This window comes from Trachurus trachurus, assembly GCF_905171665.1.
Source record: "Trachurus trachurus genome assembly, chromosome: 6".
Taxonomy (NCBI): domain Eukaryota; kingdom Metazoa; phylum Chordata; class Actinopteri; order Carangiformes; family Carangidae; genus Trachurus; species Trachurus trachurus.
In genome coordinates, this window is record NC_139897.1 from 28,176,726 (window position 1) to 28,200,104 (window position 23,379).

Genomic DNA, 23,379 nt, shown 5'->3' on the forward strand with positions numbered 1-23,379 from the left:
TTTAACACTTATATTCAACCCGCCTCTCTCTCTCTCTGTGCAGGACGGCTGCACGCCTCTCCACGCGGCGGTGCGCTCGGGACACGTGGACACGCTGCGTCTCCTCCTCCTCTGCCACACTCCTCCTCCTCCTCCTCAGGGCGACCCCCCCACCGTGACCTCTGACCCCCGCGGCACGCTGGCGCTGCCGGCCGCCCTGCTGAACCGAGCCAACAGCGACGGCTGGACGGCGGCGCACATGGCGGCCGCGCTGGGCCTCAAGGTGAGAAGGAGACGCCAAATCATTTCATTTCAATTTATTTCATTCATGGTATACATTCTCTCATGGTTGCACATATTTACATAATGTACACATTTTCACCATGAATGAAAAGGAGCAGGATGAAGAAAACTTATAGTACTTGCCCCTCTCTGTTGTTTCATCGGCTTTCTTCAACACCAATATTATTCTCTGTTTCAAAATATTAAGAATGATGAAACATAGTAATGACAAGAAAACAACAAAATAACGGTAGACACCACTCGTCGCCTCTATCTTTTCTTTTTTTCCCTTCTTTTTCTCTTTCTCCTTCTTCTTTTTTGTAGATGCTTATCTTTTCTTTTTTTAAACATTTTCTTAAACTGAGACATACTTGTACAACTTTTCAATTCCTTGCTTTGTGAATGCCATACTTTTACACCTGCAACAGAAATAGGGATGGGTATCGAAAACCGGTTCCTCTTCGGAACCGGTTCCAGCTTGGATCAATTCTTGGAATCGTGTGCTTGTCTGCTTTAACGATTCCCTTATCGATTCCGTTTGGTTCAGAAACTCGCGCATTAATTGATTAATTACGTCCGTTACGTTAAAATCAATCATCATTATAAATGGGGGTGCTTAGTGTTTATATCCACATGTCACCGTTTGTTCTCACAAAATAAAGTTAGTGGCGTGTCTGCGTGGAGCAGCTGCTGACAGATGCAGCTGACAGTGACGTTTCCTCATCACTAAACCTGTGAGCCAGAGCCTCCCTCCGGTCCTCCCTCCCTCACGTCGAGAGGACAGGACAACGTCTCCCGAACAGGCTACATGTCTATTCTTTGTGTTTTTCTCTCTTTATTATAACCACTTCCTTTCAGGTTTCGTCGTAGCCACGTGAAACGGTAGCTACGCCCTGTGTCTTTTCTCTCGTGCGCGCTCTCTCTCTTTCGCTCGCTCGCTCCGCATAAAAACGAACGTCATGAAAACAATAACTCGTGAGAAGATACAGATGCATAAAAACCATGTAATGGAAACATTGTTAAATTCCTCCTGTGAGCACAGCTGCCCCACAGCCACAGTGGTCTATAGTGTTAACCTGTCCAGGCAGGTCGGTCCTGTCTACTTTTTTAATGTTAGAGCCGTTAATGCAGTGTTTTCAACCTTGGGGTTGGGACCCCATGTGGGGTCGCCTGGAATTCAAATGGGATTGTCTTAAATGTCTAGTAATTGATTAAAAATTTTTTTTAAATAAACTAATTATTTTTCACAATCTTAAACAACTATATTCTTTATACATTCCACTTTCTTGAATATAAATCAAGATCAAATAAAATGCAGCATATACAAATATCTGAGCTTGCTCATCTTGAATGAGGGTCACCAGAAATTTGTGATGTCAAAAGGGGTCATGAGCCAAAAAAGGTTGGGAACCACTGCATTAAGGCAAACAAACCCATTTATCTTTTATTCCCTCACCCAATGAGAATCGATAAGAGAATCGATAAGGAATCGAATCGATAAGCAATATCGATAATGGAATCGGAATCGCTAAATTCTTATCAATACCCATCCCTAAACAGAAATACACATTTGTTTTAAGCTTAGCCTTGCAAATGTACGTTTAAAATCAAGCTTCAGTCTGTTGTCCCCTTCCTCCAATTTAAACAAGCTTTGTAAATGTTCTGGTAATGATCTGTTCTTTGCTTTAAACATTATTTTTAGGGTCTGTAATTCTATTATATCGGCCATTTTCAACAAACCTGCAGAAATAAAAAATCTATTTGAGGGATCTCTATTACCTGCCTCATCATCACGTGGTCGAAGTGAGTGAATGAATGAATGAATGAATGAATGAATGAATGAATGAAGTGGCTGTTGTAAACACAGATACACACTTCTACAACTACAACCGGCTTCAGCTTCAGGCCAAAATGTGATGTGGTTTAAACTCTGATCTGTTCGTAAAGGAATAATCTATCATGACGTGTGTGTGTGTGTGTGTGTGTGTGTGTCTTGTTTTTGAGCTTCTTCCTCCTTCAGGCTGTCGTTTAAGTGCAGGGTTCCCACTCGTCCTGGAAAACCTGGAAAATGGTTGACCAAATGGTTGACCGATTTTCCAGTCATATTTTCAAGTCAAATGTCCTATAAAAGCTTCAGTTGTCCTGGAAAATTATTTATCACATCAGCTACCAGAGCTTTATTTGCCATTTTCAGACCTCACTAAGGATTTATTTTCTAAAAAAGTCCCTATTGAGAAAACTAGAGACTTTGAGTTGATGAGTGTTTCCAGTATTGGACCCCATGTTTGTGTTCTATGAAAAATTCAGTAGCATGTACTGTAAGAGATTATTGCATAACTTAGAGCCATAGACTGCACATCTTTAAATCAGACTTCTGGGGCTGGGAGAGGAAGAAACATAGAAACAAAAGTTTACAAAATAAGGTACAGCTGTAGAAAAGAACACTTCTCCAAAGCATGAACGGTACAGAGGATGTATAATAATAACATGTCTGCCCTGGAAAATGATTGGGGTTCAACACCTTGTTCCCAGCTGAAACATAATCATCCATGCAGTAATTATCCAATGGGAAGCTCTGACCTTTTAGTTTAGTTATATCCAGCAGGTGGTGACCTTTTGTTTTGGACGGGCAGTGTATAAAGCAGAGCTCTTATTGATACATGCTTTAATAATGCACGGGAGCTGTCGTTGCAGAAATACATGTGGTTGCACAAACGATTTGTATTCACACAGGACAAATAACAAGGTTTTCTTTGTGTGTGTGTGTGTGTAGGAGTGTCTGGAGGTGCTGTGCAGCCACAGTGAGCAGGACATCGAGAGGAGAGACAAGTGCAATCGCACCATTCATGACGTGGCGACTGACGACTGCAAAGATCTACTTGAAAACCTCCGTGAGTGGCGTCCTGTGTGAGTGTGTGTCCGTCCGTCTGTCTGTCTGTCTGTATGTGTGTTTGTGTTTGCACGTGTTTGCAACCAGAGTCGTGTTTTGTAATTTTATCAAGGGATGTTCCGAGTTTTTGGATTCGGGTGAATTTTGGGTTTTTTCCAGTTTCTGCCGAAGCTTGGAACATCAACCGAACTGAAACCTTCGAAAAAGGTTTACGAGCGATATTCTGCTCCTCACTGAGCAACAAAGTTCAAATCACTCTCAGCACAGCCAGCATCACTGTCATCCTCACAAACTAAATATAAAGTCTGCTAGCTTGATGCTAACATATAATGGAACACATCATAGACGAGCTAATGGAAATTAGTATCATAAGTAGTAAGTAGTAACTTTAAACCAAGAGACAGCTGTTATTATTTTAACATAAACATGTAACATAAGTAACGCATACAATAATACTTACAGGTATATATTTTCTCTGCTCTGTGGAAATAATTTGAAGCTTAGATGTTCAGTGTTTATTTGTTTATCTGTGAGGATCCCCATTAGCTGTGCTCTCGGCACTGGTTCTCAAAGTCGGGTCCAGGGGTCCCTAAGAGGGTTCAAGGGGGTCCCCAACTTTTTCTTGAAATTTTACCACTTTTTTCTAGAATTATTTTACTTCTTTTTTTTGAGATTTTTTTTTTTTTTTTTTTTTTTTAGAAATTTTACCACTTTTTTCTAGAATTTTTTTTTTTAACTTTTTTTTTGGAGATTTTTTTTAAAACTTTTTTATTTTTTTGAAATTTTAATACTTTTTCTAGAATTTTTTTAAAACTTTTTTTTTTTTTTTTGAAATTTCAACACTTTTTCTAGAATTTTTTTTAAAAACTTTTTTTTTTTTTAATCTTACCACTTTTTTTTTTCCAGAAAATGCTCTACAATATTTCCAAAAATTCACATTCCATTGGCCCAAATTTGAACGTACATTGACTAAAAAAGTAATGTTCTTCAGTCTCCGAACAAATATTTGTGTATTTGTGGAGTTTTCTTCAAAATTTTGTCCAGTGGGGGTCCGTGGTCTAATTTGTGTCAATTTAGGGGTCCTTGATGTAAAAAAGAAGCCACTGCTCTAGAGCATCGCTAGTCTCACTGGGGTCCACATTTAAAAACAGTAGTACATTTAGAATCACGACATGAGTAAGATAAGACAAGTCAACAAAAACTTAGATTCAATCTTTACAATAGGTATGAATCATCATCCTAAATCAAATAACATATATTAGACACTTATATATACTTGCCCATTGGTTTTTTAACAGTACAAAAAGGAAACACACTGTGATGTTGACTACATTTATATGGTCTGGGCCGACGATGGGAGGAGGATTCGGTATTTTATCACAGATGATATCATGGTTTTAGTCACTGTCACTGGTTTGGGAACATGTGGATTTGCTGAAAGTAGTTCCTGTTTCCTCAGACTCGTACCGGGTCCTGGTGCGTCTCCAGAGTTCAGCCGGAGGAGGAGGAGGAGGAGGCGCGGGGTCCATGTGTCCTGTGGAGGCGCTGGAGGAGGAGGTGAAGGGCGGCGGCTCCGGCAGCCAGCTGCTGCTGTGCCGGGTGACGGTGGAGCGGTCGACGCGCTGGGCTCAGCTCGCCTCCGCCCTCGGCCACGCCTTCACCTCCCACCTCCAGACCGTGTGCGGAGGAGACGCTCAGACCGCCAGGGAGGAGGCGCCGCGGCCGCCGCTCGGCCTCGGCCCCAACAGCATCTCCTCTGTCCTTATAGGTGAGGAGATGGTTTTATTTTTTTATTTCTCACCTCGCTTTTCTTTACACTGCAAAAACTCAAAATCTTTCCAAGAATATTTGTCCTTTTTCTTGTCAAAATGTCTCATTTCTGGTCAAAACTAATCTCTTTCCACTTAAAATAAGACTCATCATCTAAAAATGTACTTGTTTTTAAATCATTTTCACTTGTTTCAAACAAATTCAATTCACTTGAAATAAGTACCGTATAAAAATCTGTTTTTTGTGCTTGTAATAAGAGAGAAAAACTTGCTCCAATGTCAGATTTTTCTACTTATTTCAAGTGAAAATATGCTTGAAAGAAGTAAAATTTGTCCAAAAACAAGCTACTTTTTATGTGATGAGTCTTATTTTTAAAGCAGATATCAGCTTCACGGCCGTTTCGGCTAATGCTGCATTCAAGGCAGGCTTTTGAAACCGTAAGTTACAGCTTCAAGTCACAACTATGACTTGGTAGCGTTCCAGGTAACCCGTAGCTCGTGTTTTTACCATCCTGTTGTCTGTGAAAGTTCCCTATAACGGCCACTCGTAACTTCCGACCCGTGAACTCGTACCAGATCGAACTGGTATGACTTCACAGGAAGGAAAAACACAAAGTACGAGTTTCTTTGAACGCACCATGAGTTAGCAGCCCCCGCCCTTGTCAGGCATCAATTGGTCCTCGTGCTACGTCACCACATTCACGCGCATCCCTTGGCTGCACACACAGCCCTTCATGCCGTTCTCTCTCCTCATTGGATAACACTTGTATCCCACAAGGAAAATTTTCTCCTCGGGTTACAGCAGAGCAGAGTGACGGAGAGACTCGTGTTTAGGCTGAAATACTTCATGTAAGTGATTGCTGACGGAAAATAGGACTATTTAGGACTTATATTAACAAAAACATTCCACTGATATCTGCTTTAAGTATAATGAGATTTGTTTTGACTAAAAATGACATTTTGACTAGAAATAAGACAAATATTCATAGTAAGATTTTGAGTTTTTGCAGTGTATGTATTTTGTTCTTTTTTTCTCCCAGAATTCCTCTGTTTTTCATTATCAGTCCTCTTTACCTCTTTTATATCCATCCCCCCATGCCTCCCTCCTTCCCTACAAACACCTCCCTCATACTCTCTTTTCTAATAATCCCTCTCTCTTACCTTTTTCTTCAAGTTTTCCTCCTTCACCTTCTGGTTTACGTTGCCAGGACCTGTGCTTGTAATCCTTGTTATCTTCTTAAATTCATTGACTGTGGCTTATAGAGGATTATTTCAGGGCATGTAAGGAAGCCTGCAGTGGACAATATACTGTAGGTGGTCTACATCTGGTTGTGCTTTCTGTGTGGTGTATTTTAGCTAAACAGGTGCACATTTTTGAGTCATTGTGAGGTTTAAAAACAAAAAGGTTATGATTTTGAAAGCATAAAATACTAATAGACTGAATTATTGTTGTATTCAGACATTCAGACTGTAGTTTGTTGCTCAGTTTATCGTTAAATTACCAATTTTGTCAAGATTTTCAGCTGTTGTTGAGTTTATTACTACAAGATCCTCTGAGCAGCCTGAACGCTACAGTGACTCAGTATTTAAAAAAAGCGACGAGTCATTCTTCTGACCGGGTTAGCCTGCTGACCCCAGTAAAAGAAAACAAATAATAGAAATGGAGTAAAAACTAATAGGAACTGGAGAGAGATGTTGAAGCATTTAGACAAAACATACAAACATACAAATAGCTTCTTTAAACATTTCAGTAGATATATCTCTAAATAAGTTAAGTAAACTGTACATGCTAACAAATATCTTCTCTTAACTAATTAAACTAATTAAAACCTAGAAAGACCTTATTTGCTCGCAATTATGTCAGATATGAAAAGGCTAGTTTGGAAGTAAGCGAAGAAACCAAAGCTAACAAAGACAAAACCAACTCTTTGGCAGCTTTTACTCATGTGTAATGTGAAATCATGTAAAGAAAATTACCTAGAATATATATATTATATATATATTATAAATGAATAATGTAGCTGCTATTTCGCAGTAGCAGCACAGTTCGGTGTTTTCTGAGGTGAATTACAGCCTCACTAACTTCATTTTTTTCATATTCATCATCATCTTCATCTTCTTCTCAGATCATTTCAGGGTCAGTTCCTCTAAATCCAATCAGAAACACATTTTCTCTGCTGCTCTAAGGGAGTGAATACATGCTCAGTAATCCATCCGTTGGTATTTGTTTGGCCGAGCGTCACACACACAAACACACATACACATACACACATGATACTGTTGTTCCTCTTCCTCCTCTTCCTCCTCTTCCTCTTCTTTGAATTGTTGAATAATTAATCCGTTGGAACAGAGTGAATACGTACAGTAGCTCCTGTCTTTCTGTTTTTCCCGGTGATCGAGTGTCGTCAGCGTGCGGTCGGTCTCGGATTACATGCGTGTTAGAATAGAGCGCCGGCCTGAGGCTGATGATAAAATAGGAAATCGATGTCTTCAGCCTCACATGACGAAGACCACTGCTTCCTCTCTTCCTCCTTCTCCTCCTTCTCTGTCGTTACATCTCTCCATGTCACACATTTTTACGATTTTTCTGTCTTTATATGCAACGACGAAGGGAAGAGCGTGGTGTGTTTTGGTGTGTGTGTGTGTGTGTTTTGGGGATAATGATGAAAGCGAGCACGAGCAGAGGAGGAATGCATAATGGATGAGAAGGGGAGGAGGAGGGATGGAGGAAGGGAGGGATGGAGGGAGGAATCGAGGGGAGAAAGATGCCAATTTAGGAGAAGCGCTCCGTCCTGCGTGACGTTGGGGATCAAAGTGCCGACGTGCCGACGCTCTTTGGTGTCTGGTTTTTGTGTGTCTGTCTGCACCTCACGCACACGTCCCGTTTCTGTTTTGTTGAGACTCACACAGTTTTAACGGCAGCGTGTTCAGTGCTTTTACTCCCTGATAAATTACATTAATTATTCTATTAGTGAAATATGACACAACAGCTTTGATGTCTAACTGTGGAGCCCGTCCAAGAAGGAGACAAAACATAAACGATAAAGTCTATAAATAGTCTGTTGAGACAATGGAGAATGAATGAATGAATGAATAAATCATAACTCCACTGGTTGCAGCTCCTCAAGGTCAATTGGTTTATAAATGTATAAATTAGTAATATAACTGAGGAAGTAGTTTACCAGATTAATCAGAGTCTATGAAGTTAAGCTCATCAATGATCAAAATAACAGTTAATGGATGGAAAACTAGACATTTTCTACCTGTTTGAGGTATTTTCCACATTTTTCTGCCATTTTATAGACGACCAGTTGATACAAGGAGCTGAAGTTGGTGAATTGTGAGGTTTAAAATTAGACTGGACGTCCAATTAGTGGAGAAAAACCCTCCACCTTCTCCCCTGACTGAGTTCTTCTCTTTAAGTGCAGCGATAGTCTGATGACTTGTGCGATCGCTGTGTGTGTGTGTGTGTGTGTGTGTGTGTGTGTGTGTGTGTGTGTGTGTGTGTGTGTGTGTGTGTGTGTGTGTGTGTGTGTGTGTGTGTGTGTGTGTGTGTGTGTGTGTGTGTGTGTGTGTGTGTGTGTGTGTGTGTGTGTGAGCACCAGGGAATTAAATCCACACTCCTCAAAGTTCAACTACTTCACTGAGCTGCTTTAAATCATCTGTCTGAGTCTGGAGCTGAACTGTCATGAGCTCCTCGGTCCCACAGCCCTTTTTTATTTTTTTATTTCCCCAACGTCACAGTACCAGAGTTTCCTAATGGAAATAAATGATACAAACTGCTTTTTAAGAACTTGTCCATATAAACTGTCTCACATGTCAGAGGGACAGTTAGTTAGGAAGTTATTCTTTGACTCTAAAGTTAAAGACAATAGAGTAACATATGCTTTTATTTTGAAATTAAAATGTTAGTGCGTTAGTTGCCTGTCCATTTCCTATTTACCGCCTTTGTCTTCCTTGTATTTGCCGTGTACTGTATATTAATAGTAAATACAAAGAGACGCTGTAGTCATGGTTTTTCATGAACGGGTTTTGTGTTTTTTCCACTTTTTTCTATTTATCTACAATTATATGAATGGAAATTTACAAAGAATGTCACACTATTGAGGTGCGATACCAACAATTTTCATTCTGATCCGATACCAAATAAAACCAAAGGCGGTATTGCCAATAGTAATACTGATACCGATGCAATTTACAAAAGCTTCATGTATGAAGAGTGGGGGAAACAAAAAAACTAGACAGTTTCTAATTATAGTTTTGCAATGACACTAAAACACAGACTTCCTTTCTTTGGTTCAGTTTTAATTGTCAGTGGCAATAAAACACTGAATAATAGACATTAAATGCAAGGGTGTAACCATGGTATGTGGGAAAGTGGCATTAATATATGAAAATTTGCTAATTAGAACGTAGTTTTGACATTGACCATTTGAATTCACATTTAAAGGAATAGTCTGAAATTTCCCTGAGGTAGCAGCGAATAAATCACAGGTTATCTTTCTTATTCTTTCATTAGAAACACTGTCTTTCAAGAATAACATCCAAACTTTAACCCTCCTGCTCTCATTACTGTAGGTATATGAGTTGAGATGCGTGGATTCATTTCATTTACAGATGGAAGCAGATGTAGTCCCTTCCAATTGGCGGGGAATAGGTCGTGTAAACAGTCTACTGTCACAAAAAATAGTTGTTAACCCCAAATTAGTGCAGACTAGTGATAGTATCGATACTTTCTTAGGAGTATCAATCCGCACATCACTATGTAACACCAGTTTTTGACTGTCACAGGATTAAAGATTTGGATTTTATTTTGTTTTGATAATGGGAACATATGATAGGCCTATACACAAATATAGATTTTTGAAAGTTACTCCATTTTTTTTTACCTTCAGCCCTGGAAGAAATCTTACAATGTATTGATTATCTCATCATAAACTTGAAGTTAATTTGCTTTATATTTAGATATCTATTCATATTTCTTTTCTCTTTCCTCTTTGTTTTGTTTTCTCTCAACACGCTGCTTGTGTGAATCATTGTGTACAGCTATTGTACGACTTTTATGACGTCGCTCATCAAACCTTTAGCGGTTTCTTCTGATCATGGGATGACGCTGGAGTGTTTTCCTCGTCTCAGACAGAGAGACAGGGACAGAGACAGACAGAGACAGTAGACAGACGATAAACAGCGTGTCGCCTCTTGTCACACTCGTGTTCCTGGTTGCCAGGCAGCACAGATGAAAGCACCGACTGTTTTGTCACTTGTGTGTTCAAGTGCTTCTGGGAAACGTAGGAGAAAAAAGAAAAAGAAAAAGAAACACTTCTGTGCCCGATGATGATGATTAAAAAAGAAAAGGAGCTGAAATCTGAACATGGAGCTGCAGAGTGGGACGTGTGGAGGTTTTTACTCTAATCAGCTCAGCAGCTCCTGCACTTCATCATCCGTCCTAATGTGATGTGTATGCGCTGTAATTGGATCCTGGGAGAGAAGAAGAAGAAGCAGTTTCTCCTCCTGCCTCATATATTGTGCAGGAGAAAGTCTTTATTTGCTTTTTGGGGTTTTTTTTATTTATTTTTTTTGCTTTTATAGACAAATATTGAATCTTTTACTGCGTTTCATCTGAAAAATGCTTCGGTTGTAGACGATGCAGCTCTGGCAGAAACAGACCTGAGTGTGTCTGTGTAGTTATTACAGCATGTGCATGTGGAAATGATGGAAATTATTGTTATTTTTTATGCTTTTTTAATATTTTTTCAGGACATGTAGATCTATTATGTTTACGATTACTACTTGTTGTTGTTGTGGTGTGTGTGTTTGACCTCTGCTCTGCAAAAACTCCAAATCTTAACAAGAATATTTGTCCTATTTCTAGGCAGAATGTCATTTCTGAGTCAAAACAAATCTAATTACACCTCAAAAAGACTCCTCACATAAAAAAGTAGCTTGTTTTTAGACACTCTTTACTTCTTTCAAGTATATTTTCACTTGAAATAAGTAGAAAAATCAGATATTGGAGCAAATTTTTCTTCCTTATTACAAGCACAAAAAAAACTTGCTTTCACTGGCAGATTTTTCTACTTATTTCAAGTGAAAATTACTTTGAAACAAGTGAAAATTATCTAAAACCAAGTTAATTTTTAGGTGATGAGTGGAAAGAGATGACTTTTGACTAGAAATTAGACTTTTTGTCAAGAAATAAGACAAATATTCTTGGAAAGATTTTGTAGTTTTTGCAGTGTGGACTCATTTACAATGTGTATGACAATGAGTGTGTGTGTGTGTGTGTTTGAGACCCAGTTTAACATTCATACCATGTCTCTCTGCTCCTCTCTGCTCCTCCAGGAGACACCGAGTGGTTGCCAGGTCAGGAGCTGCCTCTATCCCCCTGGGACCTGGTCAGAAAGCCGCTCAGCCAGCGCATCACCGTCCGCCTCAAAGGTACCAACCTGGCAGCCCATATATACTATGTGTGTGTGTGTGAGTGTGTTTTGTGTGTTTGTGTGTGTTTGCAGCCTCTGAGGAGCCAAAAAACCCCAGAATCAGAGCTTCTTTTACTGATAGAAAATGCCATTTGGTGGATGAAAGAGCCTGAACAAATCAGTTTGGATGTGTTTGTAGCGTGGGCAGCAGCCGAGGAGCCGCTCGCTGCAGGAGGCCGAGTCTGAACCAGGGCAGCGCTACAGACGAGCTGCTCTCACTTTACACACGTTCAGTCTGTAGCTACATGACTGTCACTCGGGGTCAGCGCCTCTCTTCTTTTTATGATTGTGTATTTAAGGCGACTTCACAGAGAAAAACTAGAGTAATAAAGTGCACTAGACGTGAAACCTGCACCAGAAATGATAAAATACAAACGTGTAACTATGTAAGAGATCCACAGCTTAACACCAGGCTGAAGTAAAATAACGTAGACATCCAAAATGTAATATATCTGAACAGTGAGGCCCAGATACAACGATATATGATGATAAATTCTAACAAATGATCATTATTTAGTAGTTTCAGGAATAATATATAACTGTATTATGACAATGCTATCTTGCATAATGGTTTAGGGATGAATGATAGCTCTTTTTTCCCCCATCAATACAGATAACATCTTTAATCATTTATTATATGCACACAGAAAGGCTGAGATGTAGTGAGTTAAGATGAATTTAACATTACAGCTCTGCCTCTGACTTAACACAATAATATACTGTAACTGACATCACTACTGTTGTACAACAAAGACAAGAACAGTTATGAATCCTTCAAAAATCAGTATTTATTATTGTTTCAAATCAACTGATGGACTGAAAATGAGTGCAATCAACACAACGTTGTCTGACTATAACTGGCTCTAGTAAGCAGCTTGATAAAATGTCATAATCTGACTCATCTGTGTGTTTTTGGGCTGATAACTATCTGTACTGGTGGTTATCATTCCTCCCTTTTATGGTTGTGTAACTGCAGCATCATGATTGTTTAATGACAGAATCATAACGTCACTGCTCAAAATGAATTATTATTGGAAAAGATACAGTAGATAACTGAGATGAAAGATCAAACTACCTGCACAGCTCATAGTCCTTTTTATAAAGATGGAGAGAAACATTAAACCAAATCAAATCAACCTCCGCCTGCTGTAACACACTGATCCACTGTGAAACTGATCCGTTATATGATCTGAGGAGGAGAGCGGAGAAACTGAATCTAAATGAGAGAGATTTAAACGTGAAAAACCAACATGGCAGCAGCAGCAGCAGCAGCTTCTTCTCACAGAAACAGTGTGAATGAGTGTGGATGAGTCAGAGCAGCAGACGAGTGGAACCATCTTCTTTATTCTCTGCCTCCGTTTCCTTCACTGTGTTTCTCATCTGAGTGAGTGAAGGGACGGAAAGAAAGAAAAAAAAAAGAAACAAGCCTGAACAATGGTTTGTTGGCAGCATGAAAGAATCAGGATGAGCAGCGTGTCCGTCCCTCCTCCTCCTCCTCCTCCTCTTCTCTTCACTCCATCATCACTCCATCATCACTCAGTTTTCTCTCTCTCGTTGTCTTTCTGCTCATTTTCACTCAGAAGACGTCTCTGAAAGAGAGCAAAGCCGTGTGTGTGTGTGTGTGTGTGTGTGTGTGTGTGTTTATACAGTAGATGTGTGTGTGTCTGTGTGTGTGTGTGTGTGTGTGTAGTCCTGACTCAGAGGTCCGTATCGACCGGCCGCTCCGTCCTCCCCGACGTCCCCGTCGTCAGCGCTGAGCCAGGAAACTGTTTCAGCAGCTTCTGCTTTATTCAGCTCAGATAAACTCATTATTATAGCAGAACAGAAATGTGACGAGACGGTTTTAAAGGGATAGTTCAACATTTTGGCAAATTGGCCCATTGCCATAATCCCTATAGTCATAGCAGTAGGTTTGTTACCTTTAAAGCTACAGTTGGTAAGTTGACGAAAGTGAAAGTAAACTCCGCAAATTAGCCATAAACGCACCCACAGAAGACGTACCGTATCCATAGCAATCGGAGACTCCATAACGATCTCGCCTCTCTCTCACCCAACACAGGGGGAGGGGGGTTGACAGAAGTGAAAAGAGGGAGCTGAAGGTGTATCGTCTTGAAATTTCTGACCAAATCGCGGACTTTACTTTCACTTTCGTCAGCTTACTACGACATGTACGAGCTGCGATTGGCCGCTCCTCCTGCTCCCTCTACCTGATTGGAGGAGAATCGTCGGTCGCGGTGGATTCTGGCAAATACGATTACAGGCTGTAGGTGGAGCCAGAGGAGTTGGATTTTGCCCTAAATTACCCATTTAATGTCCAACTATCAGAATATAGTGACAGTTCCAGCAAATATGACTGAATAATTGTTACCAACTGAAGCTTTAATTGTCGGTGCAAGCTATTTTTAGAACGGCGGAGCAGAGCGGTGAGCTGCTCAGAGCTACGCTACGGAGGCTCATGGGATTTCTTGGTTTCCCTCATCAAACTCATCAAATACACAATCCAACAACTCCGAAACGCTCTGGTGGACAAGTTGTGACCTGCACATTCACCACGATATGAGATAATAACACAACATTACCAGATAGAGTTGTTTTAGAGGTAAATTCATGCAAAACCGCTGATTTGCGTTTCCGTTGGGGGCAGTTTTTCATCAAGCAGTCTCTGCATTTACCTCTAAGACAACTCTGTCTGGTAACGTTCTGTTATTATCTCATAGTGTGGTGAATGTGCAGGTCACAACTTGTCCACCAGAGCGTTGTGGAGTTGTTGGATTGTGTATTTGATGAGTTTGATGAGGGAAACCAAGAAATCCCATGAGCCTCCGTAGCGTAGCTCTGAGCAGCTCACGGCTCTGCTCCGCCGTTCTAAAAAATAGCTTGCACCGACAATTAAAGGTAACGAACCTACTACTAAGACTATAGGGATTATGGCAATGGGCCAATTTGCCAAAATGTTGAACTATCTCTTATATAAAGACGTTTCGTTATCAATGTGACTCATCTCATTAGATAAGTTGTGTCTACATGTCTCCACACTGAGCCGTCGACCTCTCTGACCTGGAGCTGCTGAGTTGAGGCGTTTGTGAACAAAGGGCACCTTCAGTGTCGTCCACTCTGCTGTGATGTAACGGGAGGAGGAGAAGCGAGCAGCGAGCGGTGAGCGGCGGCGTCTGACAGCGAGAGCGTGAAGCTGAGGATTTTGTTTGTGTGTGTTTCTGACAGGTCTGTCTGAGGCGTGTCTCGATGAGTTGGCTCTGGAGTCTCTCTTCCCGCTGCCGCTGCTGCACAACTACGTCCGCCTGGTATTAACACACACACACTCATACACACACTCTCATTCAAAAACACACACACACACACACACACACACAAAGCAGTGTGAGGGATTGAAGGATTAGAAGAATAAGACATTGAAAAATAGGGAGGAAACCAGAAAACTGCAGCAAGAAGAGAGAGAGAGAGGAGGTGATGCACAGATGAAAGGAAAGAGAGAGGAGAGAGGGAGGATTAGAGCCCAGTGTTCAACAGCTGCAGCGCCCCCTGCTGGAGGAGTCAGGTGGAGACCAGAGGGGAAGATCATGCATAAAAAAGAGCAGAATAAAAACTTTATTTATTAATAATGATGATAAAAAACAATGATAACTTTATTTATAAAGAAGAGATGAAGTGGCAGAGGGAGGACAAACCTTGTGCCTCATTATAAATGTGCACATGGACACTCACTAACACAATAAAAGCAATAAAAAGTGTGATTTGAAGACAATAAAATGGCCACGTCGCATTAAAAATGTAAAGTCTGTAAAAATGAGTTGTAACAAGTGAGAAGAACTGTGAATGTGAATTATTACACTCATCATTCATTATATGTTATTGTATATATGTATATATAGGAGTTTATACAGATGTTTATAACAAAGACAGAGCTTTTCATGATCACAGCTGATGGTGTGTCTGTGTGTGTGTGTGTGTCCAGGTGGAACAGTACGGAAACCTCATCTTCCACGGCCTCGAAGGAAGCTGTCAGGAGTACATCGCCAACCTGGTGGCTCGCTGCATCCAGGTGAGTCCAGCTGCTCCCACGCTCATCCACCGCCACGGGCGCCAGATGTTGACGTAGAGGTTTAACAACAGCTGAAGTCGTGTCCAACATCTTCTTTCCTAATGTGTCGCACCGCCGTCATCCTGACAAATAAAATACAAATGTTGTAGTCGAGAATAAAACCTCTGTGTTTGCTGATGCCTTTGTGATGTTACGATGATGTCACAACCTGTCAGAACACCTTTTTTTGTGTAACTTTATTGCAAACAAATGAATGTACAAACCAGTAAGGCAAACAGTACATTTGTGCAAAAAAATTCAACAAGAACAGACACTATATTGACGAGATGAAATCTTGATTCAAAAATAAATACATATACAAAACATAAGATATAAGGGCATGACAAAATATATAAACAGACAAAAAAGAAAGTACATACAATTTAAGTGAAGTAGATCAATTCAAATTAAAAGGTTGACTTAATAACTGTTACGCTTCATTAGTCAGATCCTTTTCGAACACTGAATATATTTGGCAAGTTTGGACTTTATGAATTTTAGAGACTTAATATAAAGTTGAAATTAATTTAAGAAGAATGTGAAGACGGCTTTATGAATAAAGAATTTGGATAAGATCAGTGAAACATTTATCGTTAAGTCCAATTGTTTGTCTTTTAATATAACGCCAAAACCTTAGGGTTAGGGATAGTTCAGCATTTTGGCAAATTGGTCCATTGCCATAATCCCTATAGTCATAGCAGTAGGTTCGTTACCTTTAATTGTCGGTGCAAGTTATTTTTAGAACGGCGGAGCAGAGCCGTGAGCTGCTCAGAGCTACGCTACGGAGGCTCATGGGATTTCTTGGTTTCCCTCATCAAACTCATCAAATACACAATCCAACAACTCCAAAACGCTCTGGTGGACAAGTTGTGACCTGCACATTCACCACGCTATGAGATAATAACAGAACGTTACCAGACAGAGTTGTTTTAGAGGTAAATTCATGTGTTTTCTGTAGCTGCAGTGGTTTGATCCTTCAGGGCCACCATACAGACCTTTTTTATTAAACGATACCTCCAGTAGAAGAACATTTCTCCACCTTAAACCTCCTCCTCCTCTCCTCGCTGCGTATAATATATATTTTTTATCAGTACTCCCAGATATTCCCCCCCTGAACCTCCACATGCAAAAAAAATCAAAGGTTTATTTATTTATTTTTGCAATTTTATTCACGGTATCAAATCAAAAGCTGCACGACACGAGATGAAAGGTCAGGAGATCTCCACCGGACACGAGTCTGACGCGTTGCTGTTGCTGTTGCACCGTGTGATGCAACAAGATAAAACACTGATCTGTTACATCACTGATGAGACTCACCGCAGCTCCGACTCCGTCACATCCGCTCTGTTTTTACATCTTATTAAGGAACAAGGAGCTGAAGCTGCTGTTCCCGCATCATGAACCTGTTATGTTACATTATGAGGAGGATTTCCTGCAGAACCACAGTGTGTAGTAGTAGTTGTTACCTGGTTGTGTAACACCACAGTGTGTAGTAGTAGTTGTTACCTGGTTGTGTAACACCACAGTGTGTAGTAGTAGTTGTTACCTGCAGCTGGATCTCAGCTCGTCTCTGCCTGGAGAAGCCCCGTCTGCTCATTCACATTCTCGCCTCTGCTCCGTTTCTACACAGTCGTAGTAGTAGTAGTAGATTTCCTTTGTTTCCATGACAACGTGCTCCCCTTCTCATCTTCGTGTCGCTCTGCTCTTCCTCCCTCTCTTCTCTCTTCTCTCTTCTCTCTCCATCTCTTCTGTCTTCTCCATCTCCCTCCAGTCCAAGCAGGAGGTCGGGGGGCTCGGCTGTGACGTGGTGCGGGTGGAGGTGGACGAGAGTCTGACCAAAGAGCAGCTGCTGGAGACGTTCATCAGCTGTGGTAACGACACACACACACACACACACACACACACACACACACACACACACACACACACACACACACATTCTGCGTTTACAAGAACATAGAAAGAAACCTGGTTATTCATATCCCTGTTTACATGATAAACACCAGCATCGCAGCAAAAACCGCGGCAGTTAGGGTCCGTAGGTGTAGGATCCATTTCGGCTTTTATTTTGGTGTTTTATTTGGTGGCTTTTATTTTGCTAAACTTCTGCTGATACAGGAAGTGACGTAACTACGCACTACGGCCAAGGGGGTTATTTGAACGACGCGCAATCAATGCGCTCTGCAACCCGCAAAGTTAAGACTACACAAATATACACGTCGTAACATTGTATATGTTATATAATGTTATCCACAGCTCCATGTATTGATTTTTCAATGGCTTCATTGTAAACAGATGCACATGGCCAGGCGGAGGGTTAGCAAAACAGAGGATAAGCGACCGGGCTTGCATAGTTCCTCTTTAAAATAGACGTTGGTTTTGTTGTTTTACTAAGAAGTTGGATTTTGTTTAGTTAAAGATCAGAAATAAATATGTAATATATAACTTCATTGCACCATACACGTCAATACGTTGATCAGCAACTGTGACTTCCTTTTAATCTGGGTTTGGGAAGGGAAAGGTCACTACACTAGGCTGGAAAACCAGCGTCATGCAACCTGTTCCCCACCGACTGAACTTAAGCAGCTCAGAGCTTTGCTGCTTTTTTCCAACGAATCATTGAATGATGTTTAATTCTTTCATTATTGAAAGACAAAGCTCAGTTTCCTCGTCACTCCAAAAGTATACGCCTGCACTGCACAGATAGTTGCAGCTGTCAGAAACCCAGATGAGGCGTTTACATGCCACAGTATCCCGTTTTCTTTTTGGAGTTCTCCGGTAGCAAAACCGGGATTGTGGTGTTTCCTGGTTTCTGAAATTGGGATCTGATGTTTACGTTCATTAACACAAAAACGGGATATGATCATAATTGGGATGAACTCAAATCCATTCAAACACGCTGACTGTCATGTTGCTGCTGCCTGATGAATCCTCCTGATCCTTCTTCTCCTCCCTCTGCTCCCTCTCTCTCTCTCTCCGTCTCAGGCTTCCTGGTGCCGTCCGGCGTCCCGGCTGGTCTGACCGGTCTGAGCGGTCGCTGTGTGGTGGTGCTGCTGGAGGGGCTGGAGAAGGCTTCGTCGCTGCCCGGGCTGCTGGGAGATCTCTGCCACAGTCTGGACAGCAGGGGCTCCACCTCCCCGCTGCTGCTCAACAACGGTGAGACCTCAGACACCGACCGCAGGAACACATGTAGAATGAGACTTCTGGTAGTAGATCGGGGGTGTCAAACTCATACACATTCGCCGCAATTTGATCTCAAGTGAGCCGGACCAGTAAAATAATAGCATGTTAACCTTTAGATAGGAAGAACCTTGAATATTTCCCTTTGTTTTAGTGCATTATTAAGATGTTTACATTTAATGAACTCTCCTTTTACAAACATTATGAACAACTTGCAAAAAAATGTTACATTTCAACAATATTATGCCTCTTTTGTCTTCTATGTAATTTTCACACTTGTCAAATTCATCCTGAGGGCAGATTGAACCGCATGTTTGACACCCCTGTCACCCCCTTATCAGACATTTAATCTGATAAATCAGATTAAATGTATTGTATCTGTTATACAATACAGAGAATGAAGGACAAACACACTCTGTACAATAAAGTGAATGTACAAGTTGACTGACATTTCGTCATCGTTCAGGTCCGCACTGTTTCTGCGAGGGCAGCTTCCTGATTGGCACGTTGTCGAAGCCCCGCCTCCAGGGATCGGAGCTCCGCCTCCAGCAGCACTTCCGCTGGGTGACTCTGCGCTGGGACCAGGAGCCGCTGCACGGCCTTCTGGGAAGGCACCTCCGCAGGAAGCTGCTCCACAAGGTCAGACAAGACGTTTTCACTGAATATGAAACTGATGTTATCTCCATCCAAATGAGCTAGTACAGATGTTTTAATGCAGATGTGTTAACAACAGGGGTTGAATGAGGTAATAGTAGTAGTAGTAGTAGTAGTAGTAGTAGTAGTAGTAGTTGTTGTTGTAAAAACAGGTGCATCTCAGTAAACTAGAAAAATCATGGAAAAGTTTATTTGTCAGTAATTCAATTCAAAAAGTGAAACTAATACATTAAATAGATCCATTACACAGAATGAAACATTTCATGTCTTTATTTATTTGATTTATTTGATCACAGATATAGTTATCAATCAACCGCTTATATGGATCAAAAGGCTTGGGACAGAATCAAATTTGGTCATTTTTGGTCATTTTGTGAATGAAAACATGTGTAAAACAATTTAAAAACTACTATACGTGTATTTATTTTATTTCTTACTCTTATGATTCCTTGGCGGACGTCTGCTTCTGCTGCTAGCTAACGTGCGTGCAGTTTATGTTCAGTGAAAAATAAGAAATAAGTCACCGCCAAGCTGCAACTGGGTTACCGATTTGCACTACAGACATCAATTTTAAAAAAGCATTTTTAATTTAATGTTGGCCTTCTAAAACGTTATGTCCATCTATATGCACTCAGTACTGTTTGACTGTTTGACTGTTTTAAACTACTTGTAATGAACTCTTCCATAGTATTCTAACTAATTGAGGTGCACCTGTATAAACAGTTATTTTTGAGTCTAACGTTCATAAGCAAAATATGAAATAATGTGTATTTTATCGTCAGTATGTATTTCTAATGTGTTAGTGTGATTCAGCTGCAGCTCAGAAATGAACATGAACTTTAACGATCAGATAAATGTGTCGTCGGTCTGATGAGTTTCTACCTCTGGTGTCTGGTGTCTCCCTGCAGACGGGCTGCGGCGTGTGGACGGCCGGCGGCGTGATGGAGCGCACGGTGCAGTGGGTGAGCCAGGTGTGGCAGCAGCTCAACGCCTGCCTGTCCCGGCTGGGGACGCACGAGGCGGCGCTCGGCCCGCAGCTCTTCCTGTCCTGCCCGCTGGTCCATAGCAACACGCAGGCCGTCGTCAGGTGTGTGTGTGGTTTCATCTTCATATTGTACTCAGTAATGACCTGTGTACATCCATCACCCCAGACTGCTGGAGAAACTGTGGTGAGCACCATGCAAACCACTCACACATTTTCTATTTCTGCCCATCAGTAAAAAAACATTCTGGAAAAAAATTATAGAATCGATTTTTTCGATTTTTTTCAATTTAAAAAAACATTGGCACCGCAATGCATTGTTTTAGGAATAACGCCAGCTGAACTTACAACAGAAAAAGACAAATACTTATACAGAATACTCAAAATAGCAGCTCTGAAACAAATAAGAAATTGGCAAAAATCCATCTCACCTTCTTTTAATAACTGGAAATTAACTGTAAATAATATTTTGCAAATGGAAAAAATTACATGTAGAATCAGATATCAAGAACTAGAATGTCTGAAAAGATGGAATAAGTGGTTTAACTATATAAATAAATGAAACTGAAGAGTCCAGCCTTGAAGAAATGTTTCTCCTCTTTTTCTTTTTTCTTGTGCAATCCTGCAATAAAGTATAAAAAAATAATGACCTCTGTGTGTGTGCAGGTGGCTGGCTCGGCTCTGGAACGCCGTGGTCGTCCCCCGTGTGGAAGAAGCCGTCATTTCCCGGGTAACAGCCAAGCGCTCCTCCTCCTCCTCCACTTCCTCTTCGTCCTCCTCCTCTATGTCGTTGTCGTCGCAGCGACCGTCTCCTAGCAACTGTGTGCTGAGCGCAGGGCAGCAGGCGGTGGTGAAAGCCGCTCTCAGCATCCTGGTCAACAAGGCCGTCCTCCTGGGCTGCCCGCTGCCTCGCCACGGTGCGTTGCCTCGTCTCGTCAGTATATATTATGCTTTCAAAAAAGCTCTAAAAGAACATTATTATTTAAAAATGAACTTCCATTAATCGTGTTTAGGTACTTGATATAAATATGGGTGTTATAAATATATGGGTTAGTATATTATATATTATTATTATAGTATTATATAGATAGTGGTTATAGTAGAGTCAATTAATTATTTGTGGAGGGGTATTATTATATTATGGAAACCTGATTGGAGCTGTGTTGTTTTATGTCTACGTCTATATTGTTTAGTGTGAATGTGTTTTCTTTTATTGTCTCCATGTATATGTTTTGGACCCCAGGAAGAATAGCGGATGCTATGCAGATGCTAATGGGGATCTCAATAAACATAAACATAAAATCATGGCTGCTTCTCGCTCCGACTGCTGCCACTAAACACACTGACTGTTTTTTTTAAAATTCAGAAATCGACAGGTACCTGCTGGAGTTTCGGGGCGGGACCATCCCTCTGTCGGCCATCGGCTCCTATAAAGGAAGCAGCACCACTGGTGGCGGCGGTGGCGGCGGTGGAGGAGGAGGAGGAGGAGGAGGAGGGAGGAAGGGGCGGGACAGCAGCAAACTGAGACGATCCAACACCAGCCCCAGGAAGAAGGGAGGAGGAGGAGGAGGAGGCGCTGGGCTGAGCTGGAGCTCTGGAGGCTCCTTCAGAGAGGGTGAGACGGCCGTTAACTCTCCGCTGGTCGTCTCTACAACCAGTGAAGGAGCGTTTGTTGTCCTCCAAACCTCCAAACTGCAGCTTTATGAGTCTTGAACCGATCAGATCATGTCTCTAGGAGCCATAAGAAGAGACTTTGTGGAGTACCGAGCGCTCTTAGTAGAAAGAAGAAGTAAACTCCAGGTGATGGTGGTGCTCTTGAAGCTCAAAAAATTGGATAGACTGACAAAAAAGCACTAGGCTGGACTATGTAAAGACAATGTTTATCAATTAGAGTCAAGTATTTCATTATAAAACATGTCATCAACAACATACAAGGGAATATATCAAACAACTGTCACAGAATATATCAGAAAACTATCAGAGAATATCTGAAAAAGAAACACATATCAAAAAACCACATATCAAAGAATCACAATACCCAATCACAGATCTGGATGTATTCTCTTTCGCGACCGCACTAATTGCTCATCACATCTCCCTCCGGACCGCATGTTTTTGGCTATTTGTTTACCTTTTATCTCACGTCGAAGCGAACTCTGTACATCACCTAGAAACAAACGGTTCACGTGGTTGAGGAGTGACTTTCCAACGTGCTCCTCGAAAAAACGGCGAGTTTTTCCGCCGTTTCGTTCGTGAGTACAGAGGAGAAGAAGAGAGCTGGGTTTCTCCAAAAAACGGAGCTCCCGCTCTAGTTTCAGAGAAAAACGCACTTTAGTGTCAAGTGGCAATCTGCTCATTTTACCGGTACTCTGCAGTGTGGCGTCTCCCAAATCATTTCTACGGCTAAATAAGTATTTTTGTAGGCAAATCTACATCCACTGTGGGGCGCTAACGTTCAATACAAATGGGTCGAAAGACACTCAAAGACTCAAATGACATTTCTGAAGTGCAAGATCAAAAAACACAACAATACAAAAAGCCATTTACAAACAAAACGGCCCAGCAAGTTTATTTGGAGCTCAAATAAATGAATGAATGGACAAACAAACAATCACAAAACTCTGGAAATGGGCGTGGAGCTATCAAATCTAAATCTCATCTGATTTGAGGTAACCTGACCCTTTCATCCAATCCCGTTCCATCATTTGGACCCCAGGAAGAATAGCCGATGCTGTTGCAGGTGCTAATGGGGATCCTAATAAAGAAAAGAAAAGAATGAGCGGCGTTGACCACCGGTTGCTGGGGGGAGTTGCTGTTGTTGTAGGCAACTCAATCTCATCGCTGATCTGAAATCTGATATTGTGGGATTCCCTATTCTACATATAGGTTTATCTGAATCTCATCTCTGATCTGAGATTAGTAACTGTTGTTGTGTAAAAACTGGATTTAACTGGGTTGAGTGAAGTGAACGGATTCTTCATGTTTCTTCTTCTCGTTGTTGCAGGTTCACTGTCCAACTCTGACGACGGCTTCATCACCAACGGAAAAGTCCAGAGGTGTGTGTT

General features: G+C 41.3%; 1 protein-coding gene across 1 annotated transcript in view; it reads left to right on the plus strand.

Moving 5' to 3' along the window:
• Window positions 1-23,379, plus strand: part of cttnbp2 (cortactin binding protein 2) — a 113,199-nt gene that overhangs the window by 84,488 nt on the left and 5,332 nt on the right. Inside the window, exons 8-20 of the mRNA XM_083973840.1 lie at window positions 44-262; window positions 3,035-3,152; window positions 4,611-4,919; window positions 11,263-11,358; window positions 14,622-14,701; window positions 15,373-15,459; window positions 17,270-17,369; window positions 18,484-18,654; window positions 19,145-19,317; window positions 20,241-20,419; window positions 20,981-21,231; window positions 21,681-21,929; window positions 23,319-23,370. Coding sequence (XP_083829966.1) covers window positions 44-262; window positions 3,035-3,152; window positions 4,611-4,919; window positions 11,263-11,358; window positions 14,622-14,701; window positions 15,373-15,459; window positions 17,270-17,369; window positions 18,484-18,654; window positions 19,145-19,317; window positions 20,241-20,419; window positions 20,981-21,231; window positions 21,681-21,929; window positions 23,319-23,370 — 2,084 coding nt within the window. The remainder of the gene's footprint in view (window positions 1-43; window positions 263-3,034; window positions 3,153-4,610; window positions 4,920-11,262; window positions 11,359-14,621; window positions 14,702-15,372; window positions 15,460-17,269; window positions 17,370-18,483; window positions 18,655-19,144; window positions 19,318-20,240; window positions 20,420-20,980; window positions 21,232-21,680; window positions 21,930-23,318; window positions 23,371-23,379) is intronic.